The sequence below is a fragment of the Scyliorhinus torazame genome, chromosome 7 (assembly GCF_047496885.1).
Source record: "Scyliorhinus torazame isolate Kashiwa2021f chromosome 7, sScyTor2.1, whole genome shotgun sequence".
Lineage (NCBI taxonomy): Eukaryota > Metazoa > Chordata > Chondrichthyes > Carcharhiniformes > Scyliorhinidae > Scyliorhinus > Scyliorhinus torazame.
Window position 1 is genome coordinate 94,708,308 of NC_092713.1, and position 26,275 is coordinate 94,734,582.

Sequence of the window (26,275 nt, forward strand, 5' to 3'; positions counted from 1 at the left end):
GGAGGAATGGAGGCATAGATTATTTTCTAAATGGGGAAATGCTTAGGAAATCAGAAGCACAAAGGGACTTGAGAGTCCTTGTTCACGATTCTCTTAAGGTTAACGTGCAGGTTCAGTCGGCAGTTAGGAAGGCAAATGCAATGTTAGCTTTCATGTCGAGAGGGCTAGAATACAAGAGCAGGGATGTACTTCTGAGGCTGTATAAGGTTCTGGTCAGACCCCATTTGGAGTATTGCGAGCAGTGTTGAGCCCCGTATCTAAGGAAGGATGTGCTGGCCTTGGAAAGGGTCCAGAGGTGGTTCACAAGAATGATCCCTGGAATGAAGAGCTTGTCGTATGAGGAACGGTTAAGGACTCTGGGTCTGTACTCGTTGGAGTTTAGAAGGATGAGGGGGGGATCTTATTAAAACTTACAGGATACTGCGAGGTCTGGATAGAATGGATGTGGAGAGGACTTATAGGAAAAACTAGAACCAGAGGACACAATCTCAGACTAAAGAGACGATCCTTTAAAACAGAGATGAGGAGGAATTTCTTCAGCCAGAGAGTGGTGAATCTGTGGAACACTTTGCCACAGAAGGCTGTGGAGGCCAAATCACTGAGTGTCTTTAAGACAGAAATAGATAGGTTCTTGATTAATAAGGGGATCAGGGAGAAGGCAGGAGAATGGGGATGAGAAAAGTATCAGACATGATTGAATGACGGAGCAGACTCGATGGGCCGAGTGGCTTAATTCTGCTCCTATGTCTTATGGTCTAAGAACCTCACTTGGACCACAGGTGAATGGGCCGCTCAATGCCTTCCCTGCTCCGACTCCACACTGGAGGGCCTGCTGAAGTAAATTAATGTACCTGCAAATGGAGAACAAAGTCACAGAGGAAGCTAAGGCAATGCACATGCACATGACAATCAGAAGCCCTGGCCCAAGGACGCAAAAGCTTAATGGCACGACACATGGGTCATTACAAACACACTTCTCTCACTAGCATCAGCATCAGAACTTCAATATCCTTCATCAACCATCTAACTCCGTTCACACCTTGCGCAAGCATCCCACACAGGCAACCAGCTCCATACCTCAAGCATTTCTCACAGCTCTTCAAACGTGAGGCATCAAACACACATTGAATATACTCGATCACCATGGGTACTCTTTCTCGTCCAGAACAAGATCGAACATAATTGGGGCAGCAAAACCTGACCAGAGGTGGTCAGCCATGTACGTAGAATCTTCTGGTTCTCCCTGAGTCCCTTTGTCCTCTTCCTGTTGTGGGTCCTGCATTTGACCATATGAAATATACACTGGAGATAAGGCCTGTCTCTCATGCCCAACAGATTATAGAGATGTCACCATGAACTTGGACACCTTTTCAGCTGAATAGGCAGGTACCTCCTGATTGTTCAATGCATCAATAGTTCTGTTTCAGGACCCTATTGGTCAGTTCAGTGATAGTGAGTCAGATTGTATGTGAGATTTTGTGCCCAGGTTGCTGTTATCGCTGACAGCGAGTAAGAGTGCAAAATCATGCTCACTGTGTTGGGGCCAAAGATCCGTGGGATCAGTTACTGTCTCAGCATAAAAGCAGCATTGCAGCTCCAGGAAAGCAGGTATTTACCTGCACTGTTACCTGGCGTGGACAAGCTGCAAATTTGCTGAATGGAATCCCTTCCTGTTCCAAAATACCCCTGAGTTTAAATGAGGTACTCAAATGCCTCAGTCAATTTCTCCATACGCTGTGTGGAGTATTATTGCAATCCTGTAAAATCCTAGAGCTCACTGGCAATAGGGAATAACATATAGTAATTTCTCAGAGTGTATAGAGCCGTAGAGACCTGGCTCATGCAAAAATGCACAGGTGATTGTAACCTTGTTACCCTGTGATACCTAGTGTGGACAAGACCTGTAGAAGTTTGGTAGGGAGCCTGGCTGACACAAGCAATGCATCCTGGCTTTCATTATTCAGGAGGTCCCAGTTCTCTGTAATCACCTCCTTGGTAAAGCACAGCCTCTTGAATCAGCTGTCAGACACCATGAACTGGCGCATTCTTCATGGCAACGCCTCTATCAATCAGAGTCCACTTGTTAACCAATCAGCACTCTTGTCTCATATGGTATACATATGGTATGCATTGTTGCTTCCCCTGACATTGGTATTCTTGTGAAGTATACTGATGAATACAAGATCAAAAGCTTCGACAAAATGTCTTCTTCAATGATATTTATGTTCTGCGCTACCAGACGAAATTTATAATATTTTCAAAAGCAACAGATATGAATAAATTATGTGCTATCTGTTCTATTCGTAGGTTGATACAATTCCTCGTCTGCAGACACTGCTTCGCGACAATCAGGCCACTTCTGGTGCTTCCCATGTCTATAAAGACAAATTACACTGGTACTCTTTAACAGGAGCCAACAGTCCAAGAAAGCAAACACCAATCAGTGCCTTCACTGGTAAGTGAAAACAGGATGGCAACCGCACTGAGGCCTCACCTTGTTGCTGCCAGCTTTAACTGGTCAGGAATTGGAAACCCATGATCCCTGTGCCTCATTTGTTATATTCAAAACGCAATTTGGTCCATGAAAATACATCTTAATGATCTTCTCAACTTAGTACTGCCAACCTTTTTGCACCACCACCCTTTTATTTCCGCCAAAGGTAAAAGGTAGGACTGACATAATGACATCAGGGTTCCAGGTGAGCATGTGCCTTCCCAATTTTCAGTTCCTCCCCCCTCCCCCTGCACCACTACCCCCCACCTCCACCTATCCCACTTGCAGACCCCATAAAATTCAACCCAGTATGTGTAACAAACTATAAATCTGTTTATAAATAAGGTTATGATTTTATTCTATATAATACTGAGGAGATGCGCTCTCAACACAGCTGAACTTTGCCCCTAAAATAAACCATTATGGAAAACCTTTGCCTGAATTTCATAATTGTTTTGATTTAGATGTTCTGTAAATATGTGACATTTTATAACGAATACAAAGCCACCAGCTTCTCAAAAATCATTCCCAAACACCCAGCCACCAGCCACAACTAAAATATAAGGGAGGCATGTTTCCACAGGGTGAGAAAGCGAACATGTGATAGACAGGTTGAAATGAAGGTTTGGTGGGTTTCACAATTACCATGCCAGGCCTCAGCAGATAACAGATACAAAGGGAGGACCAGGAAGAAGTAAATGGGAATAAGCCCAAGCCAAAGTTGTTGTCAGCTCCAATGGAACTGCAGCAAGGAAGACTATTCTGATAACATACAATGGCAAATTAATTTCACTGAATCTTTGAAATCCTCAGTACAATTGTTTGTGCATCATGATCCCACATGGTATCGAACACTGCACCACACCTCATCCAGTATGCAGACACACCCGTTCAATTCCATTGCAGAAATCTGACCCTTATAGAACATAGAACATAGAAAAATACAGCACAGAACAGGCCCTTCGGCCCACGATGTTGTGCCGAACCTTTGTCCTAGATTAATCATTATCTAAATGAACACACTGCAGAGGCTTAATCCAAGTCCAAAGATTTAATTTTTAAAAAAAATTTAGGGTACCCAATTCTTTTTTCCAATTAAGGACCAATTTAGCATGGCCAATCCACCAAATCTACACATCTTTGGGTTGTGGGGGTGAGACCCACGCAGACATGGGGAGAATGTGCAAACTCCACATGGACAGTGACCCGGGGCCGGGATCGAACCCGGGCCCTCTGCGACATCAGGCAACAGTGCTAACCACTGTACCACCGTGCAACCCATCCAAAGATTTAATAGTGCAATACCATGACGCCAGAATCGTTTACTCTGGGACCCACCTTGTGAGTGTGTATGGGGAATGTATCCTACTGCCGAATTTACTGCTGCTTCCCAATATTGCCCGTTGAGTTGCGGTGGAGGTGGGAGATGCAAGTGGGAGGGAGAGTGAAACCGCTGTCTCTTGGATGATTCTGTGTAATTCCTAGGATGGTAATTGATCTTTTATTCTTTATATTAAATGGCCCTGTGTCTGCTGGTGTCAAATCTGCTGGGATGAAAGAGCCTGTTAAGGACGTCCATTAAATTGCACAATCAATCAGGCACATTCAGGTGTATCCATGTCATGCCCAGGTTTATACTTTATCCTAACCTCTGAAAAACACAAAGGTTTTTTGACTTCTGTAGCCACTTAAAATGGCCAACTCCCGATTCAAAATGGCAAACGGCGAAGGCTGATGGGAAAGTCAGCCAACAGGACAAAAACGAGCAGCTGCAGGTTGGCTGTGTATTTACCTCTGGAAAGGCCAGACAAGATCGATAGCAGCAACCATCAGCATAACAAAACACCAGCCATCTGCATACTAATGAGCAATCCCCGGGAACAATAAGCAACATTTAGACACATAAAGCAAAACCAGACTCTTCGGCGCCAGCAGGAGCCTACACAAAAGGAGGTGAATGACCACCTCAAGACCGCCCATCGATCAGGGAACCGCTCCAGCATTGGAGAAAATCGAACCAAGTGATTGGGACAAAGTCCAATCACTTGGGACCAGGTACAGGGTCCACCCCGAAAGGCGGGAAGCCCCTGGGGACTATAAGAATTGAGCCCCAAGTTCAAGGCGCTCTCTTCCAGTTCTCTTCTCCACCGCTTCTCCAGCTCTTCACTCTTTAGCAGCTGGTCAGAACTGTAAGTCTTACTTCAACGCTCGCTACCAGATAGGCGCTTCCAGCTACCAATCTGTACCAACTTCAAATCCCGCAGGCTCAGAACCCGAACGAAAGGCCATTCGTTTCCCTGACCTGGTGGGCCAGTTCCAAGTTAAGTATTGGCCTGTTAGTTGTAAAAGTAGCTTAAACGTAGAATTTGTGCATGAGTAGTGATTACTGTGTATAATAAATGTGCTTTGATTTAAATCTTACTAAGCGGTGTATTGGATTATTGATCATTACTCGGACTTGAACCACGTGACGGTATCATAAAGATACCTGGCAACTCAAGAGCAAAGGTGATAAAACAGAGCAATTAAACTAAGGCAAAAGTTAGCAACATTATTTGGCGACATCCTGACGGGACCCGATCTAGAAGTGGAAAACCACTCCGGGAGAACCCAGAATTTGAATTAGAGATACAATTGGAAACAGAAAACCACAAGTGTTCAAGCAGATCTGATCAATACTCATAAATTCGGAAGTGTGTGTGTGTGCATGCGTAACTAACAGGGCGATAAGGTAAAACTGATAGATCTTTTGTTGCGACAAAACTGTCGGAAGTTTGTATATCGGAAAGTAGCGAAAGCCGTACCCGTATTTACAGCACCGCCTTAATACCCCTGTCCCAAATTTGAAGAGCAGCATTCGGATTAAAACCCCTGTCCCAAAATTTGAAGAGCAGCATTCGGATGGGAAAGATGACAATGCAGGCAATGCAGCGCCTAATGAACCCCGAGGAATTTGCGGTCACAGCGACCAGCAGCAGTAGAGTGGGACAATGTCTCATTTGGGAGGAAGAGATCAGGAAATATCTCCAAGGGAAAGGATGGCCCCTTTGGAATGAATTCTGTGACAACGAGGAATCAGGTCCCGGGAGTATAGGACATACTTGGTGGGAGAACCTGAGCGAGATCCACAAAAAGAGCTCCGGGAAAGCTCGCAAGCCGATAGCAATCGTGTCCTGCTTGGCACAATTGCGAGGCACAGAGGAGGTCGTTAGGACGCTCTGGAAAGAAGTTGAGGGCATACATCGAATGAGTAAGGTCGATGTAAGCGAGGTAGAAAAGGAGAATTTGGAATTGAGAAGGAAGTTGGCAGCAAAAGATGTAGAGGTGGAGGAGGCCAAAAGGGCACACCAGTCTTGTCTGGCGCACTTAAACAGCTTCCAGTCTCAATATGAAAAGGCCTATCAGGACATGCAACGTGCAGTCCTGGTACGTGAGGAAAGAGAGAAACAAGTAGAAGCATGACAGCGTAGCGATCTAAAGGCAGCATTAAGAGCACTCCATGCTGCCACCACAGAACAAAGGCAAAGCTCACTAGATCACGCAAAGTGCCGAAGCAGATTGCAGAGCTGCAATCGCTGCTTTCTGTTCAGAAAGGTTTCCAGGAAACCTTTGGAGAAAGATTAGATCAGGACGACGCCCCTGATTGGGAAGAATTGAATGAAACAGTGCAGAGATATGTTCAGGGATGTTGTGCTTGGGAAAGCCACAAAAGAGAAAAGCGCCCCAACCCCCCACACAGCAGATAGTTCAAGCTCCAATGATCCCAGTAACCACCTGTCGCACAGCCACATCGGACGATGCGGAATTTCTATACTCCACCCCCTTAACAGTGACCCAATTACGGGACACGTGCGATAAGATCACACCGTTCCTTCCCACCTCAGACCCCCACCATTTCTTTGCCACAGTTAAGCAGCAGGCGACCATGTACGGCCTGGATGAGCGAGAGCATGTAAAGCTCACCGTTTTAAGTTTAGACCCTTCAGTAGCAGCAGCCCTTCCCAACCCACAGAATGTAGGAGGAGGCACCCTTGCAGAAATGCATACCGCGATCCTGGATGCGATCGGGTATAACCGGGGTGACCCCGTAGATGGCCTCAACAAATGTAGGCAAAAGAAATCCGAGCACCCCACAGCGTTTGCTGGATGCCTGTGGATCCACGTTGCAGCAGTCTTTGGAGACTTAGACCGTGCCCATTTGTCCCCAGACAACATGGCCAAATGGACCCGCACCCATATCTCTCATGCCACAGAAACAGGACAGAAAGCTTGCACGAGTTATGATCCCTCAGAGGAGGCCCATAACGAGAAGTGGGTAGTGAAAAGATTGTCCTGCGCTTGGGAGCAATCTGTACAAAGCAAACCCGCAGTTAAGAATCCTGAGGAAAGGCAGGCTGGCGCAGATATGCAGGCAGTAAAAACAACACACCAGAACCCTGCATGGGTAAATGAGGGAAAGAACAGTCCCCCACCAAAGTCACAGGAGTGTTACAACTGCGGACTGTTGGGGCACTTCGCCAGAGAGAGCAATGCCCCTAAAAAGCCACAGAGAGCCCAGCAGACGGGCACTCTGAGTAAGAAAAACACAGAGCCCATTCATAGCGTTAGCGCCCGTTCAGATCAGACGGACTTGACCGGAACGGACTGACGGTGTTCGGGCTCCCCCAGTTGGGTCTGCGACACCCTTTGGGATAGATCCGGATGACTGGTAGTTGCAGCAACAATTCGGGGACAGCCCATCGAATTTCTATGGGACACAGGAGGGTCCCGCACCACAATAAATTCCTCCACCATGTTTCAAAAAGACACGTGGCCAACTACAGCCACCATCACCCTCAGCGGCTTTACAGGCCACTCACAGCAGGGACACATCACAGCCCCTGTACCCATTCAAATCAGCAACATCACCATCAAGTACCCCGTAGTTTTAGTTGACCTGCCCCACAGTTCAGCAGAGCACATTCTGGGAATCGATTTCATGAATTCCCATAATCTTTCATTCGATCCAGTCAACCAGTGTGTCTGGAAGATGGCAAAATCCGCAAGAGCCCCCGCAACGCTCAACATAGGAGAGTACGCGAACAAAATGGGCAGCATGGTAGCATTGTGGATAGCACAATTGCTTCACAGCTCCAGGGTCCCAGGTTCGATTCCGGCTTGGGTCACTGTCTGTGCGGAGTCTGCACATCCTCCCCGTGTGTGTGTGGGTTTCCTCCGGGTGCTCCGGTTTCCTCCCACAGTCCAAAGATGTGCAGGTTAGGTGGATTGGCCATGATAAATTGCCTAGTCTCCAAAATTGCCCTTAGTGTTGGGTGGGGTTACTGGGTTATGGGGAGAGGGTGGCGGTGTTGACCTTGGGTAGGGTGCTCTTTCCAAGAGCCGGTGCAGACTCGATGGGCCGAATGGCCTCCTTCTGCACTGTAAATTCTATGAAAATTAGCGCAGTAGGCGAATTTTGGTTCAACCCGACAACGCTTAGTACAGACAAGCAGGTTAGGGCAGTTCTGCAAAAGAACGGGGCAGCATTCGCGACCCACAAGCACAACTGTGGACGGATGACTGGCTCCGTACAAATAACAGGACCTGACCCTAGACCCCCAAAACAATATGGATTTCCCCAACAGGCAGAGGGAGAAATCTCCAAGGTAATAGAAAGCTTATTAGAGCAGGGCGTACTTAGATGTAGTCTCCACTAATAATGCCCCGATTTGGTCAGTGAGAAAGCCCGATGGATCAAGGCGACTAACCATCGATTACCGGGAACTCAACAAAATCACCCCCGCAGCAGCCCCCACAGTAGCCACAAGTCCCGAGACCATGCTCAAGCAGTGATTCAAATCTCGATTCTTTACGGTTTTGGATGTCAGTAATGGTTTCTGGTCCATTCCATTGGCAAAGGCGTGCCAGTACAAATTTGCCTTCACTTTAAAGCACAGCAGTACACGTGGACATGTCTGCCACAAGGATTCCACAACTCCCCCTCCATTTTCCACTGACAGCTGGCAAATGGTTCAGCCAAATTCTCTCGCCCCGAATGTCTGGTTCAGTATGTAGACGACCTACTACTGCAGACAGACACCAAGGAAGAGCTCATTGAGCTTCTGTCCGAACTCCTGGAACTCTTACACTCAATCGGTTGTAAAGTCAACCCCAAAAAGGCCCAGATTTTGGAAGAAAAGGTGATATATTTGGGAACAATTATCACACATAGTAAATGCGAGATCGAGCATAAAAGGATTGACTCGATTGCTAAATTGCCCCTTCCCCAGAACGTTTCAGCCCTCCGGTCATTTTTAGGACTGGTTGGCTACTGCCGAAACCACATTGACGGTTTCGCCAGCAAGGCAGCACCCCTCTCAGACCTCCTAAAGAAAGGAGCCCCCTGGGAATGGCTTCCGCAGCATACGGATGCTGTGGACTCTTTAAAACAGGCACTCATAGCAGCCCCCGCACTACAAGTTCCAGACCCGCTTTCCCCTTACGCTATAGAGGCAGCAACCATAGACCGCACCCTTTCGGCCGTGCTCCTCCAGGAACGGCACGACCAGTTAAGGCCCATAGCTTACGCCTCCAGAATTTTAGATGCTGTGGAGCATGGATTTTCAGCCTGTGAGAGGCACCTGCTTGCAGTATTTTGGGCAGTGCAGTATTTTTCGTACATCACCGGACTGAACCCCATCACAATTCTTACCGAACACACCCCCACCCAACTTTTACTGGACGGACGACTCAAGGACGGTACAGTCAGCCAGATTAGAGCAGCGAGATGGACCCTTCTCTTGCAGGGACGGGACATCACTGTTAAAAGGACAAAGACGCACACCTATTTAGCCGACAACTTACAGTACCCCGGAACCCCCCATGAATGCAAAATTATCTCTCCACACCACAACACAGGCCACTTTATTGCGAAAACACCCCCCAGAAAGATAGGTAGTTCAACCCAGAGCCCTCAGCACACGGACACGTGTGAGCCCATAAAGATCTATGTGGATGGATCTTCCACAGTCTTGGGTGGGAAGCGCATAACAGGTTGCGGTTTCTATGTCGAGGACGCACAGGGACACGCCCTTGAGGAAATATTGTTAAAACTTCCAGGCCACTTAGGCGCGCAGGCAGCAGAACTTGCGGCCATCGCATATATAGTGGAACACCCAGATTCCTTCCCCAGCCCAGCAGACATATACTCGGACAGCCTCTATGTCTGCAACAGCCTCACGGAATTCCTGCCCCTGTGGAAAGCAAGAGGATTTGTTTCCGCAGATGAAAAACCCCTCCCCTCAGCCCCATTGCTCCGTCACATTTTAGAGAGAGCCCAGAACAGGACTTTTGGGATAATCAAAGTCCGCAGGCACCATCGCTCCTCCCCCCCTGGAAATGTAAAAGCCGACACACTGGCTAAAGCTGGTTCCAGGCATGGATACCTTTGGACACCCCCCGAAAGCGCACCAGTGAGTGCAGTTCAGGTCTCACAGACAAAGATCGAGGATCTAGTGGAGGCCCAGAAGCAGGACAGCAATCTCAGGGAGATTGTAAAAGGAAAATATCCAGCTCCCTATGAGAGGTTCAAAAATGCACTGACCACACATGACAGTGTGGTGTTAAAAGACACCCATTATGTGGTTCCTGAACAGGACAGGAATCAACTGATTTGTTTGTTCCATGACGGTATGGACATCAGGGAATTGATCCCACTACAGCCCATCTCAAGCAGCTTTGTTGGTAGCCGAATTTATAGGAAGATGTAAACCATTACATCGAGAATTGTCTTATCTGTGCCCAGAATAATCCGGACAGATATGCCAAAAAGGCTCAACTCAGCCACAGCCGACCCGTTAATGGCCCCTGGACTAACCTCCAGATTGATTTTATAGGACCATTGCCCCCTTGCAGGAATGGCTATAAATATGTACTTGTGGTAATTGACACATTTACAAAATGGGTGGAAGCATTCCCAGCCCGCACAAACACTGTAAAAACCACAGCCAAGATTTTGACCCACCACATCTTTACAAGATGGGGACTCCCCCGCAGCATTGAATCTGACCAAGGCTCCCATTTTACGGGACGTGTCATGCAGAACGTCCTCACGATATTTGGCATCACCCAAAAATTCCACATAGCATACCACCCACAGTCGAGTGGTATCGTGGAGCGCATGAATCGGACCCTAAAATCCACCCTCAGAAAAATGGTCCAGCAGAACAACACCACTTGGGACTCAGTCCTCCCTTTTGCGCTGATGTTTCTGCGTAATACAATTTCTACTTCCACAGGTTACACCCCACACACCCTCATGACCGGACGCACCATGAAAGGCACAGAATATTTGTTGGGTATAGACTTGACCAGCCCCGAAGTGACGGCCCTCACACACGAGAAAGCAGTAGAGCAGTTAGTGGAGAATGTTAAAACGGCTCAGCTAGCAGCCGCAGTAAAATTAGGCACCAGAATGAAACAGAGCAAGGCTTCTTTCGACAAGACAGTGCATGCGACTGAGTACAGTATAGGACACCAAGTTATGCTCTCTGTATATAATTCCAGCACATTCCTGTCACCAAAATACTCGGGTCCGTACTCCATTGCGGACAAAGTAAGCCCTTCCGTATATAAAATAAAGTACCCCAACGGTAAGACTGCGTGGTTCCATATAAACCAGCTGAAGGCATATGGGACACAGTCTAACCACGCACACCACTTCATGATCGACGCAGCACACCACACTCAGCCCACCGCCAACGTAACCCTACCATCCTCCAACACGTCCAGCCCAGCCACGGACTCGACCTCGACTCCACCCCTTAAATATACACTCCGCCCCGGAGCACCCACAGACTGCAGCAGCAGAGACAGCGACTGTGACTCGGACGACAGCCACAGCACGCCTCCCTACTATCCCCATGCAACAGGACCCACACCCAGCGATTCCGACTACGATCCAAGTGATCCCTTCATGATCACTTTCTTCACCAAACCCCACCACCGACCACCGAACTACACTGACGACCCCAATTCTGTCCCCACACAGCTGGACACCAATTATTGGCACCGAGATAACTCGTTCAGACTCGTCCGCAACGACGAGAGCAACCCCACCTCACACCACGCAGCCCTTTCAGCCCTGATACACTCCAGAGTTTGGCACCCGGGAGAAGATGACGACCTTGGGTGTGACTCCCATACCGAGAACCCCTTTGCGACCCTGTTCGCAACCGAGAACTGAGGTGTCCAGATGATGTTTTAAAAGGAACCGCTTGGGAGAAGTGGTGTCCTTTCTGATGGAACCTGGAGAATGTTTTATGTTGTTTGTACGTTTTTTAAATGTTGTATGTCCGACAGCAGAATTTTTTTTTCACTGCCCCACGCCTATTCGGCCGAAACCCCTGAGGACTTGTCTGCAGAGACTGGTTAAGTTACCAGACGCCCGTTCGTAACTGCCCTTCTGGTTCGAAGGACAGAACCACTACGGCAGCCCCACCACGATGACTACATTTCTTGCCCATTTTTGTTGATTGCTCAGGCAGTGGAGAAATGGCTTGGGACCCGCCATGCCTGGGAACCCCCCCCTCTGGTCAACTACGCTAGGGTAGGAGAGACACAGCATTGGTTGCCGTCCTACCCGAGGACTCCATCCAACTCTTATCCGTCACGGCCCATACGCACCTTATTTTGGCACTTTTCGTTCAAAAAGTTTTGTTTTGTTTTAGGTAACCTTTACATAGAACATAGAATGATACAGCGCAGTACAGGCCCATCGGCCCACGATGTTGCACCGAAACAAAAGCCATCTAACCTACACTATGGAACATAGAACGGGCGGTTAGGTTGCCAACCACATGCTATTTACATCCTGAAACATTTGGATGGTAAATTGCACATCTGCGAGACGGCTCGCACTGGTTCATTATTTGGAAGTGTGTCTTGTCCTAAAATTCGATTTTTGAAATAAAATGAGGGAGCCACACATAGTGACCAATTATAAAGGGAGTAATTGGCACTACAGGACAGACACACTATCGTACGAGATATCAAACAAAGATAGTTACAGACACTATGCGTGTTTCCACAGAACTCCAGAAGCTTCATGACCGGAGAAGAGAAGAAAGAAAAGGAAAGAGAACAGCCATGAGGACTTCCTTCACATGGATCAGCATCATCTTTATGGACATTTGGTTGCGCGTGAACGTGAACCCCATGACTTCAAGCCCCCCAGCCGTTAATGTTTCACTTCCCCGCAGTACCCAGAGCCCAGTCACCAGCGGCACCACATTATCTTGGTGTGCCAGGTTTATAACCTGGTACTTCCTGTCCTATGTAGTAGAAACTTTACTGGTATTAGCGATACTCTGCTGCATAGTGCAGACTATGCGTCTACGGAAAGAGAGAAGGAGAGCCTACCGCGCTCGAACCCCGGTATATAGGATCAGATCCCCTATTTTCGGATACGGCCAGACCCCCAATCCCCGCGATCTATAATAAAGAGCATTCACTTGCGTTTTTGTAAATAAAGAAATGTAAAGAACTGTTCATGAGCAAATTGTACGATCCTGAGCTTGACTGCCAAGCCAGGAAGACTGTGTATAAACTGCTATGATTTTGTTTGTATGGTTGAGGAAGTTAGGATAATGAAATGTTTAAGTGAGTGTAGTGTATTAAGAATAGTTGGAGGTTCCCAGTTTATTGTTTTGTAATGCATGTCCCTGTTTGACATAGCGCCCTTAGAAATTGTCAGTTAAAAAAATTTCTGCATAGCTATGGTCAGTGCAGAGGCCATGAAGGAAGTGCCCCCCCCCCCCCCCCCAGGCCAGGAATGGAAAGCAACATAGTTATATGATCCTTCACGCTTCGCGTTAGGATCACAAGGAGGGAATGTAGCCACTTAAAATGGCCAACTCCCGATTCAAAATGGCGAACGGCAAAGGCTGATGGGAAAGTCAGCCAACAGGACAAAAATGAGCAGCTGCAGGTTGGCTGTGTATTTACCTCTGGAAAGGCCAGACAAGATCGATACCAGCAAACATCAGCATAACAAAACACCAGCCATCTGCATACTAATGAGCAATCCCCAGGAACAATAAGCAACATTTAGACACATAAAGCAAAACCAGACTCTTCGGCACCAGCAGACGCCTACACAAAAGGAGGTGAACGACCACCTCAAGACCGCCCATCGATCAGGGAACCGCTCCAGCATTGGAGAAAATCGAACCAAGTGATTGGGACAAAGTTCAATCACTTGGGACCAGGTACAGGGTCTGCCCCGAAAGGCAGGAAGCCCCTGGGGACTATAAGAATTGAGTCCCAAGTTCAAGGCGCTCTCTTCCAGCTCTCTTCTCCACCACTTCTCCAGCTCTTCACTCTTCAGCAGCTGGTCAGAACTGTAAGTCTTACTTCAATGCTCGCTATGAGATAGGCGCTCCCAGCTACCAATCTGTACCAACTTCGAATCCCGCAGGCTCAGAACCCGAACGAAAGGCCATTCGTTCCCCTGACCTGGTGGGCCAGTTCCAAATTAAGTATTGGCCTGTTAGTTGTAGAAGTAGCTTAAACGTAGAATTTGTGCATGAGTAGTGATTACTGTGTATAATAAATGTGCTTTGATTTAAATCTTACTAAGCGGTGTATTGGATTATTGATCATTACTCGGACTTGAACCATGTGGCGGTATCATAAAGATACCTGGCGACTCAAGAGCAATAAACAGATAAAACAGAGCAATTAAACTAAGGCAAAAGTTGGCAACACTTCACAAATTAGTCATCCATATGTTTATGTGAGAGAAGATAGTAATGTAATCCCAATTTGTTCGAGTTTTTTTTGCCATTGAATCTATTCCCAATAAGACTTGAGTTTTTAAAAATAAGTTTAGAGTACCCAATTTTTTTTTCCAATTAAGGGGTAATTTAGCGTGGCCAATCCACCTACCCTGTACATCTTTGAGTTGTGGGGGAGAATGTGCAAATTCCACACGGACAGTGACCCAGAGCCAGGATCAAGCCTGGGACCGCAGCGCCGTGAGGCAACAGTGCTACCCACTGTGCCACCGTGCTGCCCAGTAAGTGTTGAGTTAAGCTGATTCAAATTAATTTCACATAGGGACAGTGGAGAGGAGATCTCAGCTATATCAGTTTGATTCCAATCTTAAATTTCAAGCCAGATCCCAGAGGGAAAATGATCGCCGTATATTCACCTAATTGTCCCAACCAGTCCTGTTGAGTATAAAATAATCTATTTCCTTATCTACAAGACAATAAGGAAATGTGAGCTCACTTCTATTCCATGAAGCTAAATAAAATACTAAGTTGAGTGGTGGGATTCTCCGTTTCTGCAGCTAAGTGCCGGCTCAAACGGAGAGTCCGCGGGAGGGTTGACCTCAGGAAAATTGGCGTGAACCCCTCACCAATTCCGGTACCGGTGAAGGGCTAACACTGGGACTGCCTGAAACACCCATGGATTGGGCTGAAAACGGCCAGAGAATTGCCGGGTCACGGGCCGTCCATGAGCACGGCTGACGACCTGCACCGGTCGTACCGTACAGCATGCGCCAGCTATGCGCGTAACCTAACCCGCAAACCATGACCCCACAGCCCAACCCCACAAATCCCCCCAGCCCTAGCAGATGCCCCCCAAGCCAGCAGCATGGACCCCGGTGCTGGACACAGTCCGCAGCCAGCACGCCGGCTCAGACCAGGGACTGGATTCTCCGCCACGCCACTTTTCAGCTTCGACCCGCCGGTGGGATTCTCCGTTACGCCGGCCGGTCAATAGGGTTTCCCATTGTGGGGCAGCCCCTCGCCGTCGGAAAACCTCCAGTTGCCTGCAAAACGGAGAAACACGCCGGCGGAGAATCCCGGCCCACATGTGTCCCGCGCAGTAGGGAACTTGGCCCATCGAGCTGGGAACATCGTGGGTGGGCCGGCCGATGAGGCACCAACAGCCTTGCGACTGCGTGCGTCAAGATGATGCCAGTTTTGAGGGAGGGGAGAATCGCAAACCGGCGTCAAATTGGTGCCGGCCCCTATTCCGATGTCGGAATCAATTCTCCGCCTGTGTTTCTTGTGTTGGGCAACGGAGAATCCTGCCCAGTATCTTCAACAATATAAATTTATTGCTTTATTTTGTAGGTGATCTCAATCCGATGTATTATATTCATGGTGGGGTTGGAAAACTGGTAGCACAGCAGCTACAAGATGAAGCTAAAATACGAGTTGGGAAAAATGGTCTTCAAACTGTTGACCATCTACAATCAGAGCATGGACGGTACATATTTTCACTGTGCCTTAAATTCAACATTTGATTTATCTGTGCTATTCCAACCTTTCTATTTTGTCATTCATGCCTCTTTTCTGCATTGTTGCACTCTTCAAAATGAGGGATGTTGATCCTAGAATATATGCCATTTCAGAGACCGGTGTTAGACAGAAGTATTTCCAGTTCATTTGAAGTATCCCGCAGATTTGATCTAAACGTTAGTTTTACAAATGCCTGGCTCGCATGTGCCAAACCTGCAAATCCATTAAACGTGCTTTTCTATTGACAGAGGAAGTGTGTGGCCTGCCTTGGAAGCTGGATAAACACATGAGGGAGAAAGATATTGTGGTGAACCACTGTAATAGGAGATGTAAGGTAGGACCTGCACTACAGGTTCGCCGGTAGCTCCTGCCGGCTGGCTCCGTCCACGGAGAACTGTATAAATATGCATGACCTCCAGTGCCCTGCCATTTCGCCAGCTGCAGCAGGAGGCCTCACATCTGACTGTAATAAAGCCACAGTTGTACCCAACTTTAGTCTTTGTGCAATTGATCATGCATCAATTTATTATAGTCAGATTTCCCACAGAATGGATATCAGAATTAAGCCCAATCGCCTGCAGCTGGATCCGCACGCGCCCGACGCTAGAAAAGACTTTACTCACTGGCTAGCATGTTTTGAGGCCTTTTTGGCAGGAGGCCTTTTTGGAACAGCTTGTGATGGAGCCCACGAGGGAACAGGCCATTCTGGACTTAGTGTTGTGTAATGAGCCAGACTTGATTAAAGATCTTAAAGTAAGGGAGCACTTAGGAAGCAGTGATCATAATATGGTAGAATTCAATCTCCAATTTGAAAGAAAGAAGGTAGAATCAGATGTAAAGGTGTTACAGTTAAATAAAGGTAACTACAGGGGCATGAGGGAGGAACTGACGAAAATCGACTGGGAGCAGAGCCTAGTGGGAAAGACAGTAGAACAGCAATGGCAGGAGTTTCTGGGAGTAATTGAGGACACAGTACAGAGGTTCATCCCAAAGAAAAGAAAGGTTATCAGAGGGGGGATTAGGCAGCCATGGCTGACAAAGGAAGTTAGGGAATGCATCAAAGCAAAAGAGAAAGCCTACAATGTGGCAAAGAGTAGTGGGAAGTCAGAAGATTGGGAAGGCTACAAAAACAAACAGAGGATAACAAAGAGAGAAATAAGGAAAGAAAGGATCAAATATGAAGGTAGGCTAGCCAGTAACATTAGGAATGATAGTAAAAGTTTCTTTAAATACATTAAAAACAAACGGGAGGCAAAAGTTGACATTGGGCCACTCCAAAATGACTCTGGTAATTTTGTGATGGGAGACAAAGAAATAGCTGAGGAACTAAATAAGTACTTTGCGTCAGTCTTCACAGTAGAAGACATGAGTAATATCCCAACAATTCCGGAGAGTCAGGAGGCAGAGTTGAATATGGTAGCCATCACAAAGGAGAAAGTGCTAGAGTAACTAAGAGGTCTAAAAATTGATAAATCTCCGGGCCCAGATGGACTACATCCTAGAGTTCTGAAGGAGATAGCTGAAGAAATAGTGGAGGCGTTAGTTATGATCTTTCAAAAGTCACTGGAGTCAGGGAAAGTCCCAGAAGATTGGAAAATCGCTGTTGTAACCCCCCTGTTCAAGAAGGGAACAAGGAAAAAGATGGAAAATTATAGGCCAATTAGCCTAACCTCGGTTGTTGGCAAGATTCTAGAATCCATTGTTAAGGATGAGATTTCTAAATTCTTGGAAGTGCAGGGTCAGATTAGGACAAGTCAGCATGGATTTAGTAAGGGGAGGTCGTGCCTGACAAACCTGTTAGAGTTCTTTGAAGAGATAACAAATAGGTTAGACCAAGGAGAGCCAATGGATGTTATCTATCTTGACTTCCAAAAGGCCTTTGATAAGGTGCCTCACGGGAGACTGCTGAGTAAAATAAGGGCCCATGGTATTCGAAGCAAGGTACTAACATGGATTGACGATTGGCTGTCAGGCAGAAGGCAGAGAGTTGGGATAAAAGGTTCTTTTTCGGAATGGCAACCGGTGACGAGTGGTGTCCCGCAGGGTTCAGTGTTGGGGCCACAGCTGTTCTCTTTATATATTAACGATCTAGATGACGGAACTGGGGGCATTCTGGCTAAGTTTGCCGATGATACAAAGATAGGTGGAGGGGCAGGTAGTATGGAGGAGGTGGGGAGGCTGCAGAAAGATTTAGACAGTTTAGGAGAGTGGTCCAAGAAATGGCTGATGAAATTCAACGTGGGCAAGTGCGAGGTCTTGCACTTTGGAAAAAAGAATAGAGGCATGGACTATTTTCTAAACGGTGACAAAATTCATAATGCTGAAGTGCAAAGGGACTTGGGATTGCTAGTCCAGGATTCTCTAAAGGTAAACTTGCAGGTTGAGTCCGTAATTAAGAAAGCAAATGCAATGTTGTCATTCATCTCAAGAGGCTTGGAATATAAAAGCAGGGATGTACTTCTGAAGCTTTATAAAGCATTAGTTAGGCTCCATTTAGAATACTGTGAGCAATTTTGGGCCCCACACCTCAGGAAGGACATACTGGCACTGGAGCGGGTCCAGCGGAGATTCACACGGATGATCCCAGGAATGGTAGGCCTAACATACGATGAACGTCTGAGGATCCTGGGATTATATTCATTGGAGTTTAGGAGGTTGAGGGGAGATCTAATAGAAACTTACAAGATAATGAATGGCTTAGATAGGGTGGGTGCAGGGAAGTTGTTTCCATTAGCAGGGGAGACTAGGACCCGGGGGCACAGCCTTAGAATAAAAGGGAGTCACTTTAGAACAGAAATGAGGAGAAATTTCTTCAGCCAGAGAATGGTGGGTCTGTGGAATTCATTGCCACAGAGGGCGGTGGAGGCCGGGACGTTGAGTGTCTTTAAGACAGAAGTTGATAAATTCTTGATTTCTCGAGGAATTAAGGGCTATGGAGAGAGAGCGGGAAAATGGAGTTGAAATCAGCCATGATTGAAGGGTGGAGTGGACCCGATGGGCTGAATGGCCTTACTTCCGCTCCTATGTCTTATGGTCTTATGGCACGGGTACTCGCACACCTAAAGAAATTAAAGGCAGATGTGGTTATGTTGCAGGAGACGCACCTGAAACTGATAGACCAGGTCAGACTACGTAAAGGATGGGGGGGCAGGTGTTTCATTCGGGTTTAGATGCGAAGAATAGGGGGGTGGCTATCTTAGGGGGGAAACGGGTACTGTTTGAGGCAAAGACCATAGTGGCGGATAGTGGGGGTAGATATGTGATGGTGAGTGGCAGATTGCAAGGGGAGGCGGTGGTTCTGGTGAACGTATACGCCCCGAACTGGGATGATGCAAATTTTATGAGGCGTATGTTGGGACGTATCCCGGACCTGGAGGTGGGAAAGTTGGTAATGGGGGGAGACTTCAATACGGTGCTTGATCCAGGGCTGGACCGGTCGAGGTCCAGGACCGGGAGGAGGCCGGCAGCGGCCAGGGTGCTCATAGACTTCATGGAGCAGATGGGAGGAGTAGATCCCTGGAGATTTAGTAGGCCTAAGGAGTTCTCATTTTTCTCCCATGTTCACAAAGTATACTCACGGATAGACTTTTTTGTCTTGGGAAGGGCACTGATTCCGAAGGTGACACGGACGGAGTATACGGCCAAAGCCATCTCGGACCACGCTCCACATTGGGTAGACCTGGAGGTAGGAGAGGAAAAAGAACAGCACCCACTCTGGAGAATGGATATGGGCTTATTGGCGGATGAGGGGGTATGTCTAAGGGTGAGGGGGTGTATCGAAAGGTACTTGGAGCTTAATGATAACGGAGAGGTTCAGGTGGGAGTGGTCTGGGAGGCGTTGAAGGCGGTGGTCAGAGGGGAACTGATATCCATAAGGGCACATAAAGGGAAGCAAGAGGGTAAAGAAAGGGAGCGATTGTTGAAAGAACTTCTGAGGGTGGACAGGCAATATGCAGAGGCACCGGAGGAGGGACTGTACAGGGAAAGACAAAGACTACATGTGGAATTTGACCTGCTGACCACGGGTAAGGCAGAGGCACAGTGGAGGAGGGCACAGGGTGTACAGTATGAGTATGGAGAGAAGGCGAGTCGGCTACTGGCCCACCAATTGAGGAAGAGGGGAGCAGCGAGGGAGATAGGTGGGGTGAGAGATGAGGAGGGAGAGATGGAACGGGGAGCGGAGAGAGTGAACGGGGTGTTCAAGGCATTCTATGAGAGGTTATATAAGGCTCAGCCCTCGGAGGGGAAGGAGGGAATGATGTGTTTCCTGGATCAGCTGGAATTCCCGAAGGTGGAGGAGCAGGAGAGGGCGGGACTGGGAGCACAGATTGAGATGGAAGAGGTGGTAAAAGGGATTGGGAGCATGCAAGCGGGGAAGGCCCCGGGACTGGATGGATTCCCGGTGGAATTTTATAGGAAATATATGGACCTACTGGCCCCGCTTTTGACGAGAACCTTTAATGAGGCCAGGGAAAGGGGGAAGTTGCCCCCGACTATGTCGGAGGCGACGATATCGCTCCTTTTGAAGAAGGAAAAAGACCCGCTGCAGTGTGGGTCCTACAGGCCCATTTCCCTTTTAAACGTAGATGCTAAGCTCCTGGCCAAGGTGATGGCGACAAGGATAGAGGACTGTGTCCCGGGGGTGGTCCACGAGGATCAAACTGGGTTCGTTAAGGGGAGACAGCTGAACACGAACATACGGAGGCTGCTAGGGGTGATGATAATGCCCCCACCAGAGGGGGAGGCGGAGATAGTGGTGGCTATGGACGCCGAGAAAGCATTCACAGAGTGGAGTGGGACTATCTGTGGGAAGTGCTGAGGAGATTTGGTTTTGGAGAAGGGTTTATTGGATGGGTACAGCTGCTATATAGGGCCCCGGTGGCGGGTGTGGTCACGAACAGGCAGAGGTCTGACTACTTCCGTCTTTATAGAGGGACGAGGCAGGGGTGTCCCCTGTCTCCGTTACTGTGTGCATTGGCAATTGAGCCCCTGGCCATAGCACTGAGGGGCTCCAGGAAGTGGAGGGGTGTACTCAGGGGAGGAGAAGAACACCGGGTATCATTGTACGCAGATGATTTATTGCTGTATGTTGCGGACCCAGTGGAGGGGATGCCTGAGATAATGCAGACACTCAGGGAGTTTGGGGAATTCTCGGGGTACAAATTGAATATGGGGAAGAGTGAGTTGTTTGTGGTGCATCCGGGGGAGCAGAGCAGGGGAATAGATGATTTACCGTTGAGGAAGGTAACAAGAGATTTCCGGTATTTAGGGATTCAGAGAGCCAGGAGTTGGGGAACCTTACATAGGCTTAATTTAACACGATTGGTGGAACAGATGGAGAAGGATTTTAAGAGATGGGACATGGTGCCCCTGTCACTGGTGGGTAGGGTGCAGGTGGTCAAAATGGTAGTCCTCCCGAGATTCCTTTTTGTGTTTCAGTGCCTCCCGGTGATGGTCACGAAGGCTTTTTTCAAGAAAATCGTGAAAATGTCATGAGTTTTGTGTGGGCTGGGAAGACCCCGAGAGTAAGGAGGGGGTTCTTGCAGCGTAGCAGGGATAGAGGAGGGCTGGCACTACCGAGCCTAAGTGAATACTACTGGGCCGCCAATATCTCAATGGTGTGTAAGTGGATGGGAGAAGGGGAGGGAGCGGCGTGGAAGAGATTGGAGATGGCATCCTGCAAAGGAACCAGCCTACAAGCACTGGCGACGGCGCCGTTGCCGTTCTCCCCGAAGAAATACACCACAAGTCCAGTGGTGGTGGCAACACTGAAAATTTGGGGGCAGTGGAGAGGGCATAGGGGAATGACGGGAGCCTCGGTGCGGTCCCCGATAAGAAATAATCATAGGTTTGTCCCGGGGAGAATAGATGGGGGATTTGGAGCATGGCAGAGAGCTGGGATTGTGCAACTGAGAGATCTGTTCATAGACGGGACGTTGCGAGTCTGGGAGCGCTGACGGAAAAATATGGGTTGCCCCAAGGGAATGCATTTCGGTACATGCAACTGAGGGCTTTTGCGAGGCAACAGGTGAGGGAATTCCCACAGCTCCCGACGCAGGAGATTCAAGATAGAGTGACCTCAGGGACATGGGTGGGGGATGGTAGGGTGTCGAATATATACAGGGAAATGAGGGACGAGGGGGAGATCATGGTGGATGAGCTGAAAGGAAAATGGGAAGAAGAACTGGGGGAAGAGATTGAGGAGGGGCTGTGGGCTGATGCCCTACGTAGGGTAAACTCGTCGTCCTCGTGCGCCAGGCTAAGCCTGATACAATTCAAGGTTCTGCACAGGGCGCATATGACCGGAGCAAGGCTCAGTAAATTTTTCAGGGTAGAGGATAGGTGTGGGAGATGCTCGAGAAGCCCAGCAAACCACACCCACATGTTTTGGTCATGCCCGGCACTGCAAGGGTTCTGGGTGGGGGTGGCAAAGGTGCTTTCGAAGGTGGTGGGGGTCCGGGTCGAGCCAGGCTGGGGGTTGGCTATATTTGGGGTTGCAGAAGAGCCGGGAGTGCAGGAGGCGAGAGAGGCTGATGTTTTGGCCTTTGCGTCTCTAGTAGGCCCGGCGAAGGATATTGCTTATGTGGAAGGAAGCCAAACCCCCGGGCGTGAAGACCTGGATAAATGACATGGCAGGGTTTATAAAACTAGAACGGATAAAGTTCGCGCTAAGGGGTTCGGCTCAAGGGTTCACCAGGCGGTGGCAACCGTTCATTGACTACCTCGCAGAACGATAAAGGAAATGGGAAGGTAACAGCAGAAACCCAGGGGGGAGGGGGGGTGGGGGGGGGGAGGGCTCGGGTGGGTCCTCGGGGGTGGTTTTTTGTACAGATATTAGTACTTGGTTATGTATATTGGATTGTTTGATTTTATTATCTGGAGAGTTATTATTTTTGTTATGGCAGTTGCCATTTAGTTTATATATTATTTATTTACTTGTTAAAATGGTCACTGTTATTTATATTGTTTTATTGTTGTAAAAAAGGGAAAACCTTTGTATTGTTTGTTTGGCCGAAAAATTTGAATAATATATATATATTTTTTTAAAAATCAAAGCCCTCAGAACATCTTTGCTCTGTTGGGATTCCCCGCCTACATCCACAGTGACAGGGGATCCTCATTCATGAGCGATGAGCTGCGTCAGTTCCTGCCCAGCGGGGGTATAGCCTCCAGCAGGACGACCAGCTACAACCCCCAGGGAAACGGGCAAGTAGAACAAGAGAATGGGACGGTTTGGACGGCCGTCCAGGTGGCCCTACGGTCCAGGAACCTCCCAGCCTCTCGCTGGCAGGAGGTCCTCCCTGACGGTCTGCACTCCATCCGGTCATTATTGTGCACCGCCACTAATAACACACCCCATGAACATGTTTTTACCTTCCGCAGGAAGTCCACATCCGGGGTGTCGCTCCCGACTTGGCTCGCTGCTCCAGGACCGGTCCTTCTCCGTAGGCACGTCAGACTCCACAAGGCGGACCCCTTGGTGGACAGGGTTCACCTGCTCCACGCCAACCCACAATATGCCTACGTGGAGTTCCCCGACGACTGCCAAAATATTGTCTCACTCAACACACTCCCCCCGACCAATGCGCCCCCCCCCCCCTCACGTCCCACCGCGCCACAAACAGAGATTATCATAGAATTTCATAGAATTTACAGTGCAGAAGGAGGCCATTCGGCCCATCGAGTCTGCACCAGCTCTTGGAAAGAGCACCTTACCCAAGGTCAACACCTCCACCCTATCCCCACAACCCAGCAACCCCACCCAACACTAAGGGCAATTTTGGACACTAAGGGCAATTTATCACGGCCAATCCACCTAACCTGCACATCTTTGGACTGTGGGAGGAAACCGGAGCACCCGGAGGAAACCCACGCACACACGGGGAGGACGTGCAGACTCCGCACAGACAGTGACCCAAGCCGGAATTGAACCTGGGACCCTGGAGCTGTGAAGCAATTGTGCTAGCCACAATGCTACCGTGCTGCCCCACCAGACCACCCCCCCCCTTTTCCCCACAAGTGGACGAAGAGGATTTTGGCACACTCCCGGAGTTCCCCAAGGACTGGCAGCATCAGCACCGCCACCACCGCCATCGGTGCCACCTCCACCACCGCCAACACCAACTTCGCCGCCACCGTTACGCCGCTCCCAACGAAGCACCAAAGCACCGGATCGGCTGAACCTTTGACGGACTCCAGACCGTCAACATGGATTTTTCTTTTTTTTCTTCCTTGTTTTCCCCATTCTTAACACTGTACATAATTGTACTATTTGTATATAGTTTCACATCACCCCCGCCGGACTCATTTTTAACAGGGGGTGAATGTGGTGAACCACTGTATTATTGGATGTAAGGTAGGACCTGCACTACAGGTTCGTCGGTAGCCCCGGCCGGCTGGCTCCGCCCACTAAGATCTGTATAAATATGCGTGACCTCCATTGCTCTACCATTTCGCCAGCTGCAGCAGGAGGCCACGCATCTGACTGCAATAAAGCCACAGTTGTACCCAATCTGCATCTTTGTGCAATTGATTGCGCATCAGTTCCTTACATTGCTTAACACAGCGAGAGAAAGGAAGCTATTGCTGCGAAATATGCTTCTTAAGTTTCACTTTGACAGGGTGTGATTTTCTTATTTTACCTTAGCTGTTCTGGGGAGATCCCCCAAGGGTCACCATACATGGGGTGGTGGACGTGGCACTAATTACCATAGCCACCCACTTCTACTATGCCATCTTAATTGTTTTGTCTGACCTCCTTGCCTCACAGTCAGGTCGGCACTTCTTGCCCTTCTCTCCCATTGTGGAAATTCCATGGAGGAACCATTAAATTTGGGGTCTCGATGCCCTGCTGTTGCTCCTTCAGACTTGCTTGCTCTGTCTCTGCTAATTTAATGCTGCAGATTCTGAAGTTGGTGCTTTTCTTCCTTCCCCCACAGTGGAATGTATCCATGAGTATCTGATTGATTCCAATCCAAAAAAGCTAGAGGAGCTAGAGAAAGCTAAAGGAGAGTTGCCGGGGTTGGAGGGATCAGGAGCTGAGGTGGAAATCCCAATCCTAGTCTTCTTCCAATGAGATCCCCTCTGCCGCAGTAAACCCAGGCCTTACTATCTAGAACCACATACAAAGAATAACCATCTGAGTAAAGTACAAAAGTATAAACCAAGAAATAATGAAGGCTTGTGAGACGGGCACAACTGTAACCATGAGTGATTTTAACATGCATATTTACTGAATTGGCAAGGATAGCCTCAAGGGAGATTTCATGAAGCGTATGAGGGATTGTTGCTTGGAACAATATGTTATGGAGCCCTTGGGAGCAGGCTATTTAGATTTAGTAGTATGTAACGAAGAAGGGTTGATAAATAGTCTTGTCGTTAAGGATCCTCTTGGAAGGAGTGCTTGAATTTCAAATTCAGATTGAGTGAGAGAAGACAGAGTGCAATATTAGATTTTTAGCATTGGACAGAGGTAATTATAGCGTTGGGCAGAGGTAATTATAGCGTTGGGCAGAGGTAATTATACAGGCCTGAGGAAAGAGTTGGCCCAAGTAGACTGGGCACAAACTATTGAGGTAGGACAGTTGAGGACCAATGGTGGATGTTCAGGGAGATTTTAAATTCATTTCAATTAAAGTATATTCTTGAGAGGAAGAGGAATTGTAAAAGGGAAAAAAACGTTCAATGTATAAACAAGAAAGTCATGGAAGATTTAAAGGCAAAACTGAGGACATAGCATACTGCAAAATTTAGTGGTAAGGATTAGGAGAACTTTAAGGTTCATGCAAAGGTTGCTAAAAATAAAATCAAAAGAGCTAAGATGATCTACGAAAGGAAACAAACAGAAAACATAAACACTGATTCCAAAATATTCTATAAGTATATAAGGAGGAAGAGAATAGCTAAAGTAAATATTGGCCTTTTAGAGGACGATATGGGTCAGGTAATAATGAGGAACACAGAGATGGCGGAGGCACTGAACCAATATTTTGCCTCTGCCTTCATGGTAGAGGGTAATAAAAGTTTTCCAAAAACTGCAGTTAATGTAGAGGAACTTGGTGCAAAATCATCACTGGGGAGAAGGTATTTAATAAACTAATGGGACTAAAGGCAGATAAGTCTCCTGATGGCCTGCACCCTAGGGTATTAATGGGGTTGGCAGCAGAGATACTGGATGCAGGATATTTCAGAATTCCCTGGATTCTGGAAGAGTCCCAGTGGATTGGAAACATGCTAATGTAACGCCCCTATTCAAAAAGGGGGAGAGGGAAAAAGCAGGAAACTGTAGACCGGTTAGCTTGACCTCTGTGGTAGGGAGATTGCTGGAATCAATCATTAAGGAGAAGATGACTGAACATTTGGAAAACAAAGCGCAATTCACCATTTTCAGCATGGTTTTATGAAGGGTAAGTCATACTTGACAAACTTGCTTGAGTTCTTTGAGGACATAACCAGCGAGGTGGATAATGGGGGACCTATGGATGTGGTA

The 26,275-nt window shown here is 48.1% G+C and overlaps 1 protein-coding gene across 1 annotated transcript in view; it reads left to right on the forward strand.

Moving 5' to 3' along the window:
* Nucleotides 1–26,275, forward strand: part of LOC140427350 (uncharacterized) — a 98,957-nt gene that overhangs the window by 45,842 nt on the left and 26,840 nt on the right. The window contains exons 6-7 of the mRNA XM_072512900.1: nucleotides 2,308–2,455; nucleotides 15,619–15,754. Coding sequence (XP_072369001.1) covers nucleotides 2,308–2,455; nucleotides 15,619–15,754 — 284 coding nt within the window. The remainder of the gene's footprint in view (nucleotides 1–2,307; nucleotides 2,456–15,618; nucleotides 15,755–26,275) is intronic.